Source organism: Equus caballus, chromosome 11 (assembly GCF_041296265.1).
Source record: "Equus caballus isolate H_3958 breed thoroughbred chromosome 11, TB-T2T, whole genome shotgun sequence".
NCBI lineage: Eukaryota > Metazoa > Chordata > Mammalia > Perissodactyla > Equidae > Equus > Equus caballus.
This window is the reverse complement of record NC_091694.1, coordinates 6,636,520-6,657,079: the sequence shown is the minus strand read 5'-3', so window position 1 is coordinate 6,657,079 and position 20,560 is coordinate 6,636,520. Positions and strand designations below refer to the sequence as shown.

The following is a 20,560-nucleotide window of genomic DNA, read 5'->3' as shown; positions in this document are numbered from 1 at the left end:
TAGGTTACAATCTGGTGAAATTTCAGTTCTACATTAATGTTTGTCAGTCATGTTGTAGGTGCACCACTTCACCCTTTGTGCCCACCCCCCACCCCACCTTTCCCCTGGTATCCACTAAACTGTTCTTGGTCCATAGTTTTAAATTCCTCATATGAGTGGAGTCATACACAGATTATCTTTCTCTCGCTGGCTTATTTCACTTAACATAATTCTCTCAAGGTCCATCCATGTTATTGCAAATGGAATGATTTTGTTCTGTTTTGCAGCTGAGTAGTATTCCATTGTATATATGTACCACATCTTCTTTATCCATTCGTCTGTTGATGGGCACTTAGGTTGCTTCCACGTCTTGGCTATTGTAAACAGTGCTGCAATAAACATTGGGGTGCATAGGACTTTTGGGATTGCTGACTTCAAGCTCTTTGGATAAATACCCAGTAGTGGGATGGCTGGATCGTATGGTAGTTCTATTTTTAGTTTTTTGAGAAATCTCCATACTGTTTTCCATAGTGGCTGCACCAGTTTGCATGCCCACCAGCAGTGTATGAGGGTTCCTTTTTCTCCGCAACCTCTCCAACGTTTGTTGCTATTGGTTTTAGATATTTTTGTCATTCTAACGGGTGTAAGGTGATATCTTAGTGTAGTTTTGATTTGATTTCCCTGATGATCAGCGATGATGAGCATCTTTTCATGTGCCTATGGGCCATCAGTATATCTTCTTTGGAGAAATGTCTGTTCATGTCTCCAGTGTGGCCCCTCTTTTTAATTATTATTATTTTAATTTTATTTTTTTTTAAGATTGGCACCTGAGCTAACATCTGTTGCCAATCTTTTTTTTTTTCCTTCTCCCCAAAGCCCCCCAGTACATAGTTGTCTATTCTAGTCGTAGGTCCTTCTAGTTGTGCTGTGTGAGATGCTGCCTCAGCATGGCTTCATGAGTGGTGCCAGGTCTGTGCCCAGGCTCTGAACTGGTGAAATCCTGGGCCGCTGAAGTGGAGTGTGCAAACTCAACCACTTGGCCACAGGGCTGGCCCCCTCTGTGCCCCCTCTTAACACCAGGCTGGCAGTCAAGGGCCACCAGACATTTGAGGAAATCCTTCATAAAAAACAGACCGAAATGATCAATGGGGGACAGGAGAAATCATTTGGAAAGAAGAGACAGTATAGAAAGCAGAAGAAAAGTAAAGAAAAAAGAAAGCACCCACAAAATTATAACTCATATTCTCAGACCATAGAGAAGGCATTGCCTCCATGATAAAAGAAGAAGATCCATTTTAAAAACAGGTAAGATTCAGAGGGCCAGCCCTGGTGGTCTAGTGGCTAAGATTCGTGCTCTCACTGCCACAGCCCAGTCATTTCCCAGTCAGGGAACTACACCACCCGTCTGTCAGTTGTCATGCAGTGGGGGCTGCGTGTTGCTGTGATGCTGAAAGCTCTGCCACTGGTATTTCAAATACCAGCAGGGTCACCCATGGTGGTTTCAGTGGAGCTTCCAGACTAGACAGACCAGGAAGAAGGACCTGGCCACCCACTTCCAAAAAAACTCTCCATGAAAACCCCGTGAATAGCAGCGGAGCAGTGTCTGACACAGCACCGGAAGGTGAGAGGCTGGTGCAAAAAGACAGTAGGGGTCAGCTCTGCTGTCCACAGGGCTCTAGGAGTCGGAACTGACTTGATGGCACTAACAACAAAAGATTCAGAGAACAAGAAAGAGCTCTTCAGAGAAAATCTTTCTGACTTTGAGTTAGGCAAAGATTATCTTAGGTAAAATACCAAAAGCAAAATCCATAAAAGAACAAAGTGATAAACTGGACTTGATCAAAATTAAAATTAAAAACATCTGCTCTTCAAATGATACTGTAAGGAGAGCCAGTCCTGATGGCCTACTGGTTAAAGTTCGACACATTCCACTTTGGCAGCCCGGGTTCGGTTCCCGGGCACAGAACCATGCCATTTGTCTGTCAGTTGCCATGCTGTGGCAGTGGCTCACATAGAACTGGAAGGACTTACAACTAGAATATACGACTATGTACTGGGGCTTTGGGGAGAAAAAAAAAAGAGGAAGATTGGCAGCAGACGTTAGCTCAGGACGAATCTTTCCCCGCAAAAAAAAAAAAAAAAGATACTGTCAGGAAATGAATAGACAGCCACAGACTCAGAAAATTTTACAAATAACAAACTACCCAATACAGAAATGGGCAAACAATTTGAACAAGTATATCACCAAAGGTATACAGATGGCAAATAAGCATGCAAAAAAGATACTCAACATAATTAAAGAAATGTAAATTAAAATACCACTCTTCACACCTATTAGAATGGCTAAACTTTAAAAGAATAAAATAAAAATACAAAACTGATAATACTAAGTATTGGTGAGCATAACAAGCAAGTGGAACTGCTGGTGGGAATGCAAAATGGCCTAACCACATAGGAAATGGTTTGGCTTTTTCTTATAAAATTAAACTTCTTACTATACAACCCAGCAATCCTACCCCTAGATATTTACCCAAGAGAAATGAAATGTTCTCACAATAACCTGTATGTGAATGTTTATAGTGCCTTCCTTCACAGTTGCCAAAAACTGGAGAACCACCTCAATGTGTTTGAACTAACAAACCATGATACACCCATTCAATGGAAACTACTCAGCAATAAAAAGGCACCAAGCAACTACTGACACACGCTACATGGACGAATCTCAAATGCATACATCAAGCGAAGGAAACCAACTCAAACAACTACGTGGGGAATAATTCCATTTCTATGACATTCTGGAAAAGGCACAACTCTAGACAGAAAAACAGACGAGTGTTAATGGAAGCTGGCCATGGAGAGGCACTGACTGCAAAGGAGGAGGAGGAAATTTGGGGGGTGATGGAACTTTTGTTTTCTATCTTGACTATGGCAGTGGTTATGTGACGACATGCATTTGTTAAAAGTCACAGAACGGTACACTAAAAGAGTGAAGTTTACTGTGTATGGAAGTTACACTTCAATAAACCTAACTAAAACAAACCAAAACAGAGCTCTCAGGAACTAACTTATGTTAGCAAACATTTTACTTCAATAAAGGGCCCAAGTGATAAAAGTAAGGAAATATCCCAGAAAGACAAAGAGAGCTAAACAATGGTAAAGAAAAGAGAAGTCAATCAGAGGATCAATCCAGGATGTCCTACATCCAACTGACATGAATCCCATGAAAGAAAGAAAAGACAACAACAGAGGGCAGGCAATTGTGAATAAATAATTCATGACCATTTCCCAGGCATGAAGAACATGACTGGCCAATCTCCTTCGGCAGAAAGAGGAGGATCGGCAGCGGAGGTTGCTCATCTCCCTCAGAAGAGAAATCGGGAATATATCAGTAGTGTTTGAAAGTGTTGTGGCGCTACCATGGCAGTGAGAATTTAAAACAAAAAAGAAGGACATGAGTTTCCAGACTAAAGGGTCCAGGAAGTGCCCATCACAATGAATGAAAGAGACTTGCACCAGTGCACACCGCTAGTAAATTTCTAGAATGCCAGGGATCAAGAAATGATTCTGAAAGCTCCCAAGAGGGGAGAGGGATGGTTTCCTATAAAGGATCAGTAATTACAACAGTTCTGGACTTCTCTTCAGCAACACTGAGAGCTACCTAGAATTGTCTACCCAAATCATTAGTCAAGAGTAAGGGGAAAATAAGGGCATTTTCTATCAAGGCTTCTCTAAGGAAGATACACCTCAGGATGTGCTCCACCAAAATGAGGGATTAATCAAGAAAGACATGGAATCCAAGAAGAAAATCCTTAAGAGAACAGCTGGCAACAGCCCTAGAGTAAACAGTCCAGACTGAAGCCAGAGGGTGAAGGGTGCCAGAGCGGGGGGCCCCATAATAACACAGGACTGATGGCCACAGGTGGACCCGATCGAGAGAGTGTTTGAGGGTGAATTCATGATCAGCATGTAGAAAGCTAAACAAATAAAACACAAGGTGATTGCTAACTTCAGGAAAGGCAAAGATATAAAAGAAAATGTAATGATAATACTTTCAAGGCTCAGCAGCAACATTTACATAATCCTAATGGCATAAACACTGAGTATTGATTTAGCCAAAATCTATCACTCAGTTGTGCCGTAATCGATAGGGGAGGAAGCACAGGCACACACGAGGGTGACGGTGTAAGAGGAACGGCCTCATCTTCCACAGTGGCAGGCAGTAGTCACCGCCTGTAATTTAACAAAGAAGGAAAGGAAACAGCAGTACAAGCATGCCACCTAAAATTAGGAAGAAATAATGGAAGAAACAGCTCCACGTATTAAAAGTGGCTCCTCTGGGGATTGGAAATGGTGGGGCGGATGGTGGTGTTTTTCCATTATAATTTATGAAGAACTACCTGTCTTTTTAACCTTTATACACCTAATAGATTAGAGATTTTTTAAGAAAGAATTCTAAAGGTGAAGATTTATACTATAGATGGTACTAGTCTAAGGAAGGTGGAGAGTTTTGCAGTTTTTAAACAGGTCTCTTCCCTTCACTTTTATGTAATGTTCCGATTGCTCCAGAATCTAGAATCCAGCATCTCAATTACCTAAGCCAGGGAGGTAATACGCTATCCTCTTTTCCTAATACTGTCCTCACTTTTTCCTTCTCATAGACTTTTACTAAAGGTTGGAAAGTAAGAGGAGAGGATTGCAGCAAACCCGGAACAGAGAACTTGAAGGACTGCCGCCAGCCGTCTTGCTTCATCTCAGCAGTCACCATGTTGCTGAGGTGTGTCTGTCCTCTCCACCTGTAAGCACCCTTCCCCTCCGTCTCTCTGCTCAGTTCCTAGGGCCCCTCATCTCGCGTCTCCACCCGGGCCTCAAGCCTCCATTGTCCACTGGCCGTGTCATCCAGAGTGATCCAGCTCTCACGCCCCAATCCTTTTCTTCCAGACTGCTCCCAGGGGACTTTGCCCTTCTCAACCAAAAAGGTCAGCAAGATGTCTCCTAAACAAAAGGACGCCCCCAAACCAGGATCTCCACCCCAGGCGACACAAAGAACCGGCAGAACTGAAACCACAGTTATTCTTAACTGGTCCCAGATCAAATTCTTAAGCAAAGAGTCATTCCCCACCAACAATATCCTAAAGCAGAAGTGAGACAGTAGGAAAATTATTCTTTCTTGGTTGAGAACACACACACACACACACACTGCTATTCTAACGTCCGTCCAGGAAACAGAAATTATGGTGAGGAGGTCTATCTCAGGGTTTAATCCTTCACTTTCACTCAGTAAGTTCTTCCTTGAGTCTGACTCAATTATCCCGTTTCCTCCAATCCATTCTTTGTGGAAACCAAAAACACTCTCACAATAATACAGCGGTATGATCTCAATATCACTCTCCCGGACGCCTTCCCCGGCCAGCCCACAGGTCAGTATCTGCTCTGCTTCCCACCTGTAGGTTCTGTCTCCCCTGCGAGGCTGTGAGCATCCTGCATGGTGCCCAGCACAGTTACAGGTTTCACAAACAGACTGATGAGCAGACTGAAAACCCCAGGCTCTCCTAGCTTCGTTCCCTCTAAGGAAAAGAGCCCCAACTCCTGGGACACCTTCCACGACCCAGGCACCCCTTCTCCCTTCCATGACCCACACACCCCTTCTCCCTTCCACGACCCACACACCCCTTCTCCCTTCCACGACCCACGCACCCCTTCTCCCTTCCACGACCCACGCACCCCTTCTCCCTTCCACGACCCACGCACCCCTTCTCCCTTCCACGACCCACGCACCCCTTCTCCCTTCCACGACCCACGCACCCCTTCTCCCTTCCATGACCCATGCACCCCTTCTCCCTTCCACGACCCATGTACCCCTTCTCTGCCCTGGCCACTCACCCTGGGCTCACCCTGAGCTGCAAAGCGGGTGCGCAGGACGTCCACAGGGTGCACAGCGAGGGTGGCCACGCAGGCAGACAGGCCGCCACACACAAAGTGCACCGAGAAGTCGCGGGCATCATGCACACTGGCTCTGTGGACCAGCTCCGTGAGCAGCTCAAATGACAGAAACTGCAAGAGTGCATGAAAAGTCATTGACAAATACCCCCAAATACACCACCCGTGACCCAGGTGGGGCCCAGCCCTAGGGACGAGGAACGCTTCCCATGCAGCGACAGTATACAGCAAACACAATTTTGTGCAAAGCTCAGATGCCATTCTACACTCCAATTGAGCAAAGCCAAATACGCAAAGGGGTAAGAAAATACATGAGAAAAACTTTATATCAGAAAATCCTACTCATTGACTTAGTTTCCTGAGAACTGGGAAAAGACGGCCACTATCTGTTTGAGAAACATTCCGCCTTGGAGCAGAAGTTCTGTCAGGAGAGCTCCACGTTTCCACATTCCATGGGGTAACCCCCCTTAGGCTCAGACTGTCCTCTAGCCAACTCCTGATGGCCCGGGAGTTGAGACCACATGTCACTGTATTTACCCAGCAGGCCGCAGTAGCCGTGTCCCAGGTGCAGAGATGGAATGGCAGGGGCATGTCAACCCCGTGCGCCCCTGACCTGAGCAATCATGGTGATTCACAGGAGGAGCAGGCAGGGACTAGCAGGTGCTAGCTGCCCGGGTGGGAACCCTGGCTCTGCCACTTTCCAGCTAGTGACTTTGGTTTGGTTAATTACTTAAGCTCTCTCTGGCTCAGTCTTCTCGTCTAGAAAACAGGAATGACAACAGATCCTACCTCAGAGGACTGTTGTGAGCTAATATATGTAAAGTGCTTAAAACAGGGCCTGGCCCACAATGAGTGCTACACAAGGGCTGGCTGTTACCACTCCCACTACCGTACAGCCATATACTATACACACCATGGAATAAGGTGGTGCTCAGCGGAACAGAGTAAACAAGAGTCAAGAAGCTTAGATTCTAACCCTAGCCCCAGCACTCACAAACTGTGTGGCCTCAGGCAGCTCACTTAACCTCTCTGTGATCCACATAACACTTGCTCTACCTTCCTCATGACGCTGTTATAAGTTCAAAGGAAGTACAGAGGTGAAAATCCTATTTTGAAAAACGGAAAGCATTTGTATCCCCATTTGCCAAGACTCATTAGAGGCATGGCATCAAAACAGTCTCGCAGAGCTGGCCTGGTGGCATAGTGGTTAAGTTCTTGCTCTCAGCTTTGGTGGCCCTGGGGTTCATGGGTTCGGATTCTGGGCACAGCCCTACACACCACTCATCAAGCCATGCTGTGGCAGTGTCCCACATACAAAATAGAGGAAGACTGGCATGGATGTTAGATCAGGGCCAATCTTCCTCAAGCAAAAAAAGAGAAAGATTGCAACAGATGTTAGCTCAGGGCCAATCTTCCTCACACACACACAAAAAAACAGTCTCCTAGGTGCAACACCTAATATTCAGTTGCTGCTAAGTCCCTGGGTTTGGGATGACATGGGGAAGGGAATGCCTATGATACAGCTCAGGCTGACTGTGTCTTCAGTTTGTCAGGTAGGTTCCAGTTAAGACATGGGAGAAGAGTGGTGACCGCCCCCTGCTGCCCTACCCCAGGCAGCGTCCCTGCATGCCTCACCCGCCCTGTGCTCCTCCATGGAGCAGCGCCAGCCCGGGCTTGGCCAGTTCCCCTGCCACCTACTTGGACGGCTCCATAGCCGATGGAGAGAAGCTGGGCTGGGATGTGTCCCTTCCAGAATGCTGTTGGGCCCTCTTCCTGCAAAATCTGTCTGCCGGCCTGGAGAATCCCATGGTATTTTGCATTGGGGTCACTGCGAGACAGGCGCTCAATCTGAAGCTAGGGATCAAAGTTGAAAAGGTCAGGACAACAGCGACGGGGTGGGCTGAGGAGGAGAAATTTCAGAACAGGTAACAAAGGCAACGACGAGCTTCTCCTTGCCAAACTCCAAGCTCCAGGAACAGCTTTGGCAAGAAAGAATCAACTTGTCCCTCAGCTCATTACGTGGAAAAAGGGGAAAAGAGTACCTGGAAACGGATTTTGATGATGTCCAAGGGGCTGATCAACACCCGAGTGACAAGCCCAGACACAGACCCAGCCACTGCCACCTCGAAATTGGAGATATTCCTGCCATCTGCTTTGGGGTCATAGCCGACCATCCCTGCCGCTGGCCCACACAATGTCCATCAGCTTCGATCTAAATGCAAGAGACATGGAGTCAACACCAGCACAGGTTCTTAGGGTCTCTCCTCAAACATCACCTCCTCAGAGCAGCCCTCCCTGAGCAGCCCATCTCAAACAGCGCCCACACCCCTTTCTATCACCTTGCCCTGCTTTACGGCATTTATATACTGGACATTTATTTCGTCCATCAGCTTCTCGTCTCTTCCCCCATTAGAATGCGAGCCCACGAAAACACGGCCTTGGCCTCATTTGTCCATCCCTGAATCTCTACTGCCTGAAGTAGAACCCACCACAGTAAGTGCTCATAATATTTGTTGACTGAATGAACAGGCTTAGTAGGCAATCTTTCACTCCCGGAGATCAACCGGCTTTCCAAGACGCCGGGCTTTATGGCAAACTCCTGCCTGAGGCAGAGTCCCAGGCTGCATCAGCGAGAGCAGAGCCCACCCAAGCTGAGCGCTGAGGGGACTGTCAAACACGCAGGCTCCAGGAACGGGCCCGGGTCTCTACCAAGCTCACCCGATCCAAGGGAAGAGCCCAGCAACTCAGAACCCTTTCACATTTCCCTCTCCCTTTTTTTGACACGCCTCAGGCCCACACGCAGCACTGCAGCCACATTAATGCTATGAAACGACACTCCCAGGCCCACCTGATCCTTGCTGACCTCTCCGACCTCACCCTGGACCACTCTTCAGTCTCTTCAACCAGGGCGGGCTCAGGGCTTCTGACCAGCTCCTGGAAAACACTGCTTGAATTCCTATCCACCGGCCTTGCCTCTGCACCTGCTGCCCCCCACATCTGAAATGCAGCCACGCGCCCACCCCGCCTCGCTCTTCCCAAGGCTGGCTCCTCACATCCGCCAGGGCTCAGCATCTCCAGGACACGCACTCATGTCCTTTCTGGCATTCACAGCACTTGCTAACGTGTATTCTGTCCTCTGGGCCCACAGGAGGCAGGGGCATACGGGCAGGGACTCGCCCAGTTCCAGCCGTGTCTCCAGAATGAGCACAGCACCACCCCAAAGGCTCTAAAAACAGTGAATGAATAAATGATTAAAAACTACCTAACTTTTGGATTACAGAACTAATAAGCACCTTGCAGAAAGAGAGAGAGGAAAAACCTCACCATCTTAACACTTTTCACTTATTCCCTTCTGGGTTTTTTTCTGTACAGGGCTTTTAAAATACAAAATATCATAAGCATGATTCCATGCTGCTACAAGATCTTCATAAATATCATTTTTAATGGCTAAATAATATTTCATTGAGTAGCTGTGTCATAATTTGTTGGGCATGGGTTTTTTATATATATATATTTATTTAAAAAACATCTAATTCCATTTTTATCTAGAGCAGAGTTTCTCAACCTCAGCACTATGGACATTTTAGAATGGACAGTTCTTCCTAGTTGGGGGCTGTCCTGTGCATTGTAAGACGCCTAGCAGCGTCTCTGATCTCTACCTACCAGATGCCAGTAACGCCACACTTCCCTTCTGACAATCAAAAACGTCTCCAGACACTGACAAATGCCCCCTAGGGTGCAAAATTGCTCCTGGTTGAGAATCCCATTTCTAGAGAAATACTAGCACGGGGGTGTAAAATGTCATGCATTGCATCACTCATGGTAAAACTGAATATTACACAAATGCTTATCAATAGACGGATGGATAAATATACTAAGTCACATCCAGGCAATGGAATACTATGCAGCCATTAAAAAGAATGAGCCGGAACTATACATGCACTTGAAAAGACGTCAATAATAGACTGAAATAGGAAAAAAAAGCAGGTTTCAGAACAGTATGTCTAGTATAACCCCATTTTCGCAAAAGAAAAACAGTAAGACCTATACATGCTCTGTACAGTTGCCTAAAGCACAGAGGAAAAATCTGTAACAACACACACACCCCAACAGGTTCCTAAGGTTCCACCAACAGGATGGTGAGGTTGGGGGAAGGGCTGGCAAGGGAAGAGGCAAGGTAGGGCTCCTCCTTTTTCTTCACACAATTCTATATTGTTTGAATTTGTTATGGCTCCCCAAAAAACCCAACTAAAACTAAATATGAAGTGATTTTAGAAGGGACCTCAGAGTTAACCTAGTTCTTGAATACCTTTACTAACATGGAAGTCAGTGCCCACACAATGACAACCTCCACCCCACCACTGATTCTTTTTCTCCCCTCACCCACCCTGGAACTCTGTCCACACCACTCCCTCAGCCCCAAGCCCTCACTTTTCTGAAAGTACCAAAGTAGTGCTCCAAGCCATCCTTAAAATTAATAAGACATTTCTATGGGGCTCCATCAGCAAAATATTCTAAAATAATATTTTATTAAAAGTCTAATGGTATAAAACCTCCTGACCCCTGCTGGGAATGTGCCCATTTCTTGGTACCTTCTCCCCTTACCCTCAAAGGAGGAGCCCTGCCTTTCCCATCAACTTCTCCGTGTCATTAACTCAAGCTGCTTCTCCCCAGGCACCTGTGAGGAGCAGTTTAAACATGCGGCAGGTTTAAATATGAGGCAAAGCCTCTCCCGAGGTTAGAGGTTATGCAGGGACTGCTCAGGTCACGCTAAGCCCTGTCAGTTCCCTGCCTGTCTGGGGCAAGGAGGCATTTCTATAAATAAGCAGCTCTCCATAGCTGGAAATAACCTTGGACCTCAGATCAAGAAGCCTGAGTTCAAGTCCTGCCTCTCTCATTTACTTTGGGCAAGTTTATTTAACCTAGGCTGTGTCCTCTTCTGGAAGATGAGCATGATGCCTGCCCTGCCTAGCCCAGATTTCTGGGGGGATCATGCAAGATACTACATATGATAAGCTTTGTAAAAAAGGTAGAAGTCTTATACACGTGAAAGGGCTGGTTAAATATAGTCCGATGGTGGCCTTACTTTTTCTGCTTGTTCAAAATTTCCTTCTTGTACCAATAAGCCTCGATATTTATCTAAAAAGACAAAAATGAAACATGATTATATGCATGATATACATAATACAGCACCCAGAAGATGGGGAGCCGCTGGCGAGAGCAGCACGGCCGGTGGGGTGTGCGTGTGAGTTTGCCTTCGCCACTCCCCTTCTCTTACTGCGGAAGCCCCCGGTGCTCGGGTATGCAGGTGCCCCGCGGTGAGCCTGTGTGCTGTGTTCAGCTGGGGGTCTCTGCAGATGCCCTTGCGTATGGACACAGGTGTCAGGTGTGCCTCAAGGCGTGTGTTTCTCCCCGAGTCCTAGAAGACGCCCGCGAGGTGGGCACCCGCGTGTACAGGTGCCCTGGGTGTGTGCGGGGTTTTGCCTCCCGCGTCCCCGAGATGCTTCTAAGGTCAGGCGTGACACGTGCGTACAGTCCCTGGCCCCCTGCGAGTACCTGTGCGTGTGTGCTCCCCCCGGGAGCGAGGGTGCAAGTTCCCAAGCGGACGGCGAGGAGAGCGGAGGTAGAGGTCACTCACCCGGCTCGGAGGGTGCGGCCGGGATCCCCGCGCTCTTCCCTCCCTCCCTCCTCACGCGGTGTAACAGTAAAACTCAACTGCTCTCTGCTGTAACTGACGGCCTCCTGAGCCAATCACCGCGCAGCTGCCGACAGACGCTAGGCCAATGGTTGTAGACTCGACGTTCGACCAACGCCTCCCGCAAGGTCTTGCTGGGTAATGTAGTCGCCGCTACCAAGGCTGTCCCCCTGCGAGGCGCAGAGCCTCCTGGGAGATGTAGGCCCTCTACGCGCGCGTGCGTGGATGTCACCCAGACGTCGGAAGGGGGCGGGCCCCGAAGGCAGGCTGCGCTTTTGGAGATCGCGGTGCGAAGTGGCGTGTGGCTCCGATCGGCCTGCGGGCCGGTGGAAGCTGAGTTTGACCCACTTCCCTCAAAACCCTCGTAGTTCTAGAACCCGGATAATCTAAACTTGGAAAAGATGGCGGGAAGCTTGGCAGAGACCTGGAGGACGTGGGGGAGAGAATAGATGAGTTTTTAAGACCCAGACGAGGGCGGCAAAAACAGAGGCTTGGTTTCCCTCTAGGGCTTATATGTTTAATTTCTCGTTATAAAAATATAGAGACATATTACAGAAAATGTAGAAGTGAAGGGGGAAATGACTCATCCTTCCGCTCTCACGCAAGTGGCATCAGCGTTTTGCAAGACAGTATTTCTTCCTGATTTTTTAATTGCATTTTCCACATTAGTGCAATCATTTTGACGCACAATTTTAAAACATTTTTACTGCATAACTTAAAAATATTTCATACATATACAAAAGTAGTGAGAATAACCTAATGAACTACCTTATGTAGTCATTACTCAACAATTAACCGCCTCATGGTCAATCTTGTTTCCTCTCTACTCGCACCGATGTCTCTCCCCAAAACACTATTTTGAAGTAAAAACCAGATATCAAATTATTTCACCAGTAAACACTTTAGAATGTATCTTTATTTTATTTTTAAAGATTTTATTTTTCCTTCTTCCCAAAGCCCCCCAGTACATAGTTGTATATATTTTAGCTGTGGGTCCTTCTAGTTGTGGCATGTGGGATGCTGCCTCAGCATGGCCTGAGGAGCAGTGCTAAGGCGGTGCCCAGGATTTGAACAGGTGAAACCCTGGGCCCCGGAAGTGGAGCGCATGAACTTAACCACTCCCCTGCGGGCCAGCCCCAGAGTGTAGCTTTAAAAGACAAGCATTCTCCTTTTAAAACATGTCCCCCAAACTGTCACCTCCCCCTGCAAAATCAACAAATGATAATTTCCTAATATCATCAAATATCAAATAGATGTTTACAGTTCTCTAATTGACCTATAAATTTCTTTTTTATTTTTTTGACGATCAGCCCTGAGCTAACAGCTGCTGCCAATCTTCCTCTTTTTGGTGAGGAAGACTGGCCCTGAGCTAACATCCGTGCCCATCTTCCTCTACTTTATATGTGGGACGCCTACCACAGCACGGCTTGTCAAGCGTTACCACGTCCCCACGTGGGGTCTGAATCAGCGAACCCCAGGCTGCTGCGGGGTGGCGAAGCAGTTAAGTGCGCATGTTCTGCTTTGGCGGCCTGGGGTTGGCCAGTCCGGATCCCAAGTGCGGACATGGCATTGCTTGGCAAGCCATGCTGTGTCAGGCGTCCCACATATAAAGTAGCGGAAGATGGGCATGGATGTTAGCTCAGGGGATTAGTGGCAAATGTTAGTCAGGGCTGATCTTCCTCAAAAAAACCCCCCAGTTTGTTCAGGCCACACATTGCAGCTCGGTAATGTCTCTCTTAAGTCATTTTAAATCTGTGGTCCCTCTTCCTCTCTTTTTCACTTGCAATTTCTTTTATTTCTTTTCCTTTCTTTCTCTCTTTGTTTTTTAAGAAACTAGTTAGTTTACCCTGTAGCGTTTTCCTCAGTCTGGATCTTGCTGGTGGCATCTCCGTGGGGTTGTTTTAGCATCTCCCTCTATCCCCTGTGTTCCCTCTGCATACTGGTAGTCAGATCTAAAAGGTCTGATCAGTTCAGGACTGGTTTTTTTTTTTGGACAAGACTACCTACGTGGCTTTGTGTACTTCCATGAGGAGAATCATAATGCCTTCTTGTCTCTCATTTTGTGATGTTTGCAGCTATTACTGATCATGGTATTGATTAGGGTTTGTAAATGGCGATATCATTTCAGCATTTATTAGCTGGACTGCCTGTGAAGAGGAATGTCCCTTCATTGGCTAATTGATTACATGAGGTACATTTCACATAAGAAAGGCAGGGTAAATGTGTGATTCTTTCCGTTAGCAGTTTTCAAAATAATTCATTCCCTAGTATCTTCGAAAGGGTATTGATCAATGAGGTTTTTTTATTATTATTATCATTGTGAATACATAACATATTTTATATCTATTGTTATGAACACATGGATTTAAACATTTGTTCTCTTTTGATCTACTGTACTTATTATCCTAATTGATGCTCATATTTTCGCATCTGTGGTCAGTTGATGCCTATTCAAGTGGGCACCTGAATCCTTTTGACAAAATGACTAGTTTCCTTGCTTTTTGGTATGATGAGATGTTCTAGGCTCATCACAATTTTTAAAACAGCTTTATTCAGGTGTAATTGACATACAGTTGATTGCATGTATTCAAAGTGAACAATTTTATGTTTTGACATGTGGTATGTATCATCCCAAGATAGTGAGCATATATCCATGACCTCAAAGGATCCCTCATGCCCCTCTGCTCTCCCTCCCTCTTGCCCTCTCTTCTCGCTCCCCCTTACCCAAGCAATCTCTCGTGTCACGTCTGTCATTTAGGTTAGTTTGCATTGTATAGAACTTTATATAATTAGAATCATACATGATATTCTTTTCATCTGGCTTCTTTCCCTTGGCGTAATTATGTTGAGATTCATACATGTTGTGTGTATCATTAACTGATTCTTTTTTATTGCTGAGTAATAGTCCATTGTATGGGTATACAGCAATTTATTTATCCATTCACCTGTTAATGGACATTTGGGTTGCTTCCAGTTTTTGGCTATTACAAATAAAACTGCTGTAAACTTTCATATATAAGTCATTGTATGGACATTAATTTCTGTGTAATTTCTCTTGGTTACAGACCTGGGAGTGGAATGTCTGGATAGTATAGTCAGCGTATACTTAACTTTTTAAGATACTGCCAAACTATTTTCCAAAGTGGTTGTACTGTTTGACTTTCCCACCAGCAGTATGACAGTTCTACCTCCTCCACACCCTTGGCAAGGTCATTCTTTATAAATTCAGCCACTTAAATAGATATGGAACGGTAAGTCATTGTGGTTCTAATTTGCATTTCCCTATTGATTGATGATGGTGGGCATCTTTTCATGGGCTTACTTGCTATCCATATATCTTCTCAGTAAGGTATCTGTTCAAATCTTGTGCCCACTTTTAGTTGGATTATTTTGTTTCTTATTATTGAATGTTGAGAGTTCTTTATATTTTCTAGATATAAGTCCCTTCTCATTATATATGTGGCTTGTGTTTTAAAGAACAGAAGTTCTTAATTTTAATGAAGTCAAATTTATTGATTTGCTTTTTCCTTTTATGGATCATGCTTTTGGTATCATACCTAAGAATTCTTTGCCTAGCCAAAAACCATAAAAATTTTTCTCCTATGTTCTCCAATAGAATTCCTCCCCCACCCCAAAGCCCCCCGGTACTTACTTGTACATTCTTTGTTGTGGGTCCTTCTAGTTGTGGCATGTGGGACACTGCCTCAGTGTGGTTTGATGAGCAGTGCCGTGTCCGTGCCCAGGATTCGAACCAACGAAACACTGGGCCGCCAGCAGCGGAGCGCGAGAACTTAACCACTCAGCCACGGGGCCAGCAGAATTTTTTTTTTTTTTTTGAGGAAGATTAGCCCTGAGCTAACATCTGCTGCCAATCCTCCTCTTTTTGCTGAGGAAGACTGGCCCTGAGCTAACATCCATGCCCATCTTCCTGTACTTTATATGTGGGACACCTGCCACAGCATGGCTTTCGCCAAGCAGTGCCGTCCACACGCGTGATCTGAACCGGTGAACCCCGGGCCACCAAGAAGCGGAACGTGTGAACTTAAGCACTGCACCACCAGGCCAGCCCCTCCAATAGAAATTTTATAGTTTTCGGTTTTACATCTAGGTCTCTGATCCATTTTGGGTTAATTTTGTGTATGGTGTGAGATACAGATTTGAAGTTCTTTTTCTTCTGTTTTCTCTTTTTTTTTTTCCATTTGGATATTTAATTGTTCCAGCATCTGGAGCACTGTTTTTGTTGAGAAATCTGTTCTTTTTCCGCTGAATTGCCGTTTGCACCTTTGTTGAAAATCAGTTCTTAATATGTACACAGAATTTTGACTTCTGCTTTTTTTCACTCAACATAAGTGCTGATAAGCATTGTCCACACGGGAAAAGGATAGTTAAAAATGTTAAGGTGGCCCATAATAGGCAGAGCCTGGTACAGAAATTTGACTTCTTGCCCTTCTTCAAAATGTCCCCCACTGTGCCCTTCAGGGCTACCTGTGTCCTTACTCACTTCCTCCGTCTCTTTACCTAGAGGTTGCCTTATTTCTCTATGAAACCCCAGCCTCTGTATTATATCTCCGTTTTCCATCGGTTTTGTGGAGTGACCCCTAACCTCTCTCCAGATAACCTCTTCACGATTGAGATCTTTGGTTTTGTTTTGTTCTCCTGGACAAGAACAAGCCCACATTTTAGAATAGGCCTCCCAGTGGTCATTCAACAGATAAGCCAGCAGGACTTTTGGCTACAGGCTAATTGTAGAGTGAGTTCGCCTCAGGGAACCACAGGTCATGAGAACTGGAAAGACTCATGGCCAGGGGCCAGGGCCCAGAGGGCTAGGCGATGCACCTAGCATCTCTCAAGGTCAAATGGCAAATTGGTGGCCAAGCTGAGATGAGATTAGTGGCAGGTGCCAGTTTCCCTGGGCTTATACCCTGGTTCTAGTTTTTGCATATTTGAAATCTGGTGATTTCATTTTAAGTTAAATATGCTAAGTAGATCATATCATGTGAAAAGAGAAACCGGAAAATAACGGTTCCCGTCAGCTTGGGGAAGTGAATCCTTCTGTGACCTCATCAACATTTACCCTAAAAAGACCTATTCAAAGCTCCTTTGGACTTCCCCCGCCTCCTCGGAGGGAGTAAATACCTCCTCAGCCTCCACCAAATAGAGCTGGTATTTATCAGCTGCCTAAGCCTGAGATCTTTTCGATCAGAGGCAAAAGAATCTCTCACTGTCTGAGTGGGTTGGTCAGCCATGCCATCTGGAAGAGCCCTGAGAGCCAGGAGGTGACTTGCTGTGGCTCCTTGGCAAGGCACTCCTTTCTCTGGGCTGCACTTTCTCTATAAAGACGAAGGGGTTGGACTACAAGGTGTCCAAGCCTTTGCTGCCTCTGGACTCCTACAGGCCTAAAAAGAATCTGCATTTTAGTAAGCAGCTCAAGGGTTCTCAGCTTCAGCTGATACAAGAATCATCTGGGATACTTATTTAAAAATGCAGATTACCCCCTGCATAAGGACAATCATCCTGACCAAGCAGATCCAGGATAGGGCCCGGGAAAAAGCATTTTGGCTGGTGGCCCACATTTGGAGAGACACTGAATCAGGGAACCGCATCTCAGCTGACCACCCTGGGCTGCCCTTGTTTCTTTCTCCTTTCCGATGATTCAGGGTGAGATGAAGGGCCTCTGTTTCCCATCATTTCTTTCCTATCAAGTATTTATTGAGGGTCTGTATGGCCAGATGCTGTTTTAGATACTGGGGATATCATAATGAGCAAATCAGAATTTCCTCCCACCTGGAGCTGACTTTCACTTAGTAATATGTATCTAAGTTTCCTCCATAGCTTTGTGTGGCTTGATAGCTCATTTCCTATTAGCGCTGAATAACAGTCCCCTGTCTGGACGTATCACACAGCTTATTCATTCACCTACTGAAGGACATCTTGGTTGCTTCCACGTTTTAGCAACTATGAGTAAAGCTGCTATAAATATCCAGGTTTCTGTGTGTAGGTTTCTGTGTGGTTGTAAGTTTCCATTGTTTTTATTTACTTACTTACTTTTCAAACTTTAGGGCTATAAGTTTGAGAAAGTCATGAAAAACCAATAACTGCTAGAGGATTCTGGAGGAAGTTCTGACAGACTGACTGCAGGGGACAAAGATAGAGGCACTTCTGATCCAGTTCCTTTTTTCATCCTTTCAGATTCACTCAGCAAATGACCAAACACCAGTAAACTAACCAAGAAAAAAAAAAAAAAAAACAGAAAGAGGATTCACTGTCCAGTAACTTTCAAGAGCTGATTTCTTAAGCGTTTCAATTTTTGTCTGTTGCTGTTCTCAGCAGAGCCAAATATCAAGAGGCCTTAGGGAATGTCAGCATCAGCCCAAGGAGAAACGTTTCCAAGTTTGCTGGAGGGGCCTCCAGGCTTCCAGATTTCTGGTTGTCACCAGTCGGTTCTCTCTGACCAGATCGTCCACCTGGTGGATGACAACACCTCACCCATCACTCATTTCTGAGCTTCCCTGAGGAGGTGTTTTCTGCTATGACTGTGGCAAGCCGGTCTTCACTCACCACCAGAGGCACAGAGGGAGACAGTGGGTGTAGCTCTATCACAAAGGAAGGGTTAGTGTGCCCCGTGTCAACCGCAGACCACACCTTCCCCCATGACTTCTGGTCCCACCAAACTCAAGGATGACTACTTCTGGGAACTTTAAATCTGGAAGTAAAGTTGACAACGAAAAATTGAACAACCCAGTAAACAAATTAGGACGGAGATTTAAACAGATATTTCACAAAGAAAGATACAAATGGGCAATAAGTGGGCAAAACATCGGTCAAAAGGAAGTGCAAATGAAAACCACGATGTGATACCATCAGACGTCCACCAGAATGGCTCAAATTAAAGACTGGTAACGCCCAAACGTTAGCAAAGCTGCGGAGCAGCTGGAACTCTCGTACGTTGCCCGTGGGACTGTAACATGGTACAAATACGTGGGAAAAGGTCAGGCAGTTTCATATTAAGTTAAACATGTATACACCTATGACCCAACAATTCCACTTCTAGGCATTTACCCAAGAGAAATGAAAATATGTTTATAAAAGATTTTATAAGAATATTCATTGCAGCCAAAACTGGAAATAGCTTAGCCGTCCATCAACAGAGCACTATATGATGCAGTATATCCACACAATGGGTCACTATTGGTGATAAAAGGAGAGAACTACAGAAACACGCCACAACATGGATGTCTCAAAACATCCGAGTCTTTTGTGATGTTACATCCTGCTCTCTTCATCCAACCCTTCTGAGAGCAGAATGACATCATCCAGTGCTCGGAGTGGAAGAAGATAAAGCAGTAAGAGAGAAACCACAAGGGAAACCCGAACAGTGCTGACCTTATGAGAGAAATATGAGAGCAATCCATGGGCTCCTGTACTCTGCACCCCAGGCCCCCAGCCTCAGGGTCAGCCGTTACCCTAGACCACCCTGGCTTTGGTCCTGTGGTCATGTTTGCTCCTTCTAGAATTCAACATGCAGGAGCCCATGTGCTTTTGGGTGTGTGTGGAGATATATATGTCTGTATGTATAAAATTTGCCATTTCAACCACTTTTAAGTGTACAATTCAGTGGCATTAATTCCATTTACAATGTTGTGCAACCATCACTACTATCTATTTCTAAACTTCATCACTCCGAAGGGAAACTCTGTACCCATTATGCAATAACTCCCAGTTCCCTCCTCCTCCTGGCCCCTGGTAACCTTAATCTACTTTCTGTCTCTATGGATTTAACTATTCTAGATACTTTATAAAAGTAGAACCGTACAATATTTGTCTTTTTGTGTCTGGTTTATTTCACTTAGAATAATGTTTCAAGGTTTATCCGCATTGCAGCATATGTCAGAACTTCATTCTTTTATATGGATGAATAATATTCTACTTGCACATATGGACCATGTTTTGTTTATACATTCATCTCTTTTTCTAAAGATTTTATTTTTCCTTTTTCTCCCAAAGCCCCCTGGTACATAGTTGTATATTCTTAGTTGTGGGTCCTTCTAGTTGTGGCATGTGGGATGCCGCCTCAGCATGGCCTGATGAGCGGCGCCATGTCCACGCCCAGGATCCAAACTGGTGAAACCCTGGGCCACTGAAGCGGAGCGCGCAAACTTAACCACTCGGCCACGGGGCCAGCCCCTATGTGTTCATCTCTTGATGGACACTCGAGTTGATCCCACCTTTTGGCTCTTGTGAATAATGCTGCAGTGAGCACTGGCATACAAACATCTGTTTGGACCCGTTTCCAGGTCTTCTGGGCGCATGCCTAGGACTGGACTTGTTGGATTACATGGTAACTGTATGTTTAGCTTTTTGAGGAATCACCAAACCGGTTTACACAGCAATTTTATTCGTACCAGCAATGTATGAGGGTTCCAATGTCTCCACATCCTCATCAGTACTTGTTATTTTCTGGGTTTTTTGATGCCATATGCTTTTGCGTATACAATTTTCTCTTTCCTCCAGCATCTCTCTGAAGCCTTTCCTGACTCCATCCAAGTCTGGGGTCCCCCTCACCTCACCTGGGCCCACACCTGCCCTGAGACAGATTATTGCTCAGCATCCTCCACATGTCTTGAGCTCCCTGAAGGTTGATGTTTGGTAATTTTCTTATTCATCTCTCTGTCTCTGGCGCCTGGCACAGACCCAGGCTAAAATGCTCAGTAGGTACTATGGAGTGCAGGGATGGAAGAAGCAGGACCCCACTCTGGCTCAGAGTGAAATGATACTCCTCTTTCTCACCTGCTTGCACCCCTCTGAAGGTGTTTAGAGATAGGGAAATGGGGAGCGGAGGAGAATCATACACGTGGGAGGGCTGCACAGAGAGAGATTGTGGGGGTGTCTTTGGACGTCTTTCTTTGCTCACCTTTGGGGTGGGGATACGCCTGCTTTTGAGGCCCCCTG

General features: G+C 45.7%; 1 protein-coding gene across 29 annotated transcripts in view; it reads right to left on the bottom strand.

Annotated features, from left to right (window-relative positions):
* SLC25A19 (solute carrier family 25 member 19) overlaps window positions 1-20,560 on the bottom strand; it is a 36,816-nt gene that overhangs the window by 6,301 nt on the left and 9,955 nt on the right. For 2 of the 29 annotated variants that reach the window (XM_070226909.1, XM_005597166.4), the window contains exons 1-6: window positions 11,473-11,629; window positions 11,003-11,055; window positions 8,765-8,850; window positions 7,959-8,128; window positions 7,615-7,770; window positions 5,860-6,030 (exon numbers count right to left, since the gene is read on the bottom strand). In XM_070226909.1, coding sequence (XP_070083010.1) covers window positions 5,860-6,030; window positions 7,615-7,770; window positions 7,959-8,090 — 459 coding nt within the window. In that variant the 5' untranslated portion in view covers window positions 8,091-8,128; window positions 8,765-8,850; window positions 11,003-11,055; window positions 11,473-11,629. Of the gene's footprint in view, window positions 1-5,859; window positions 6,031-7,614; window positions 7,771-7,958; window positions 8,129-8,764; window positions 8,851-8,969; window positions 9,143-11,002; window positions 11,056-11,472; window positions 12,036-20,560 lie in introns of those variants that run through there. The other 27 variants (XM_023652024.2, XM_070226918.1, XM_070226905.1 and 24 more) reach the window with 27 other exon arrangements.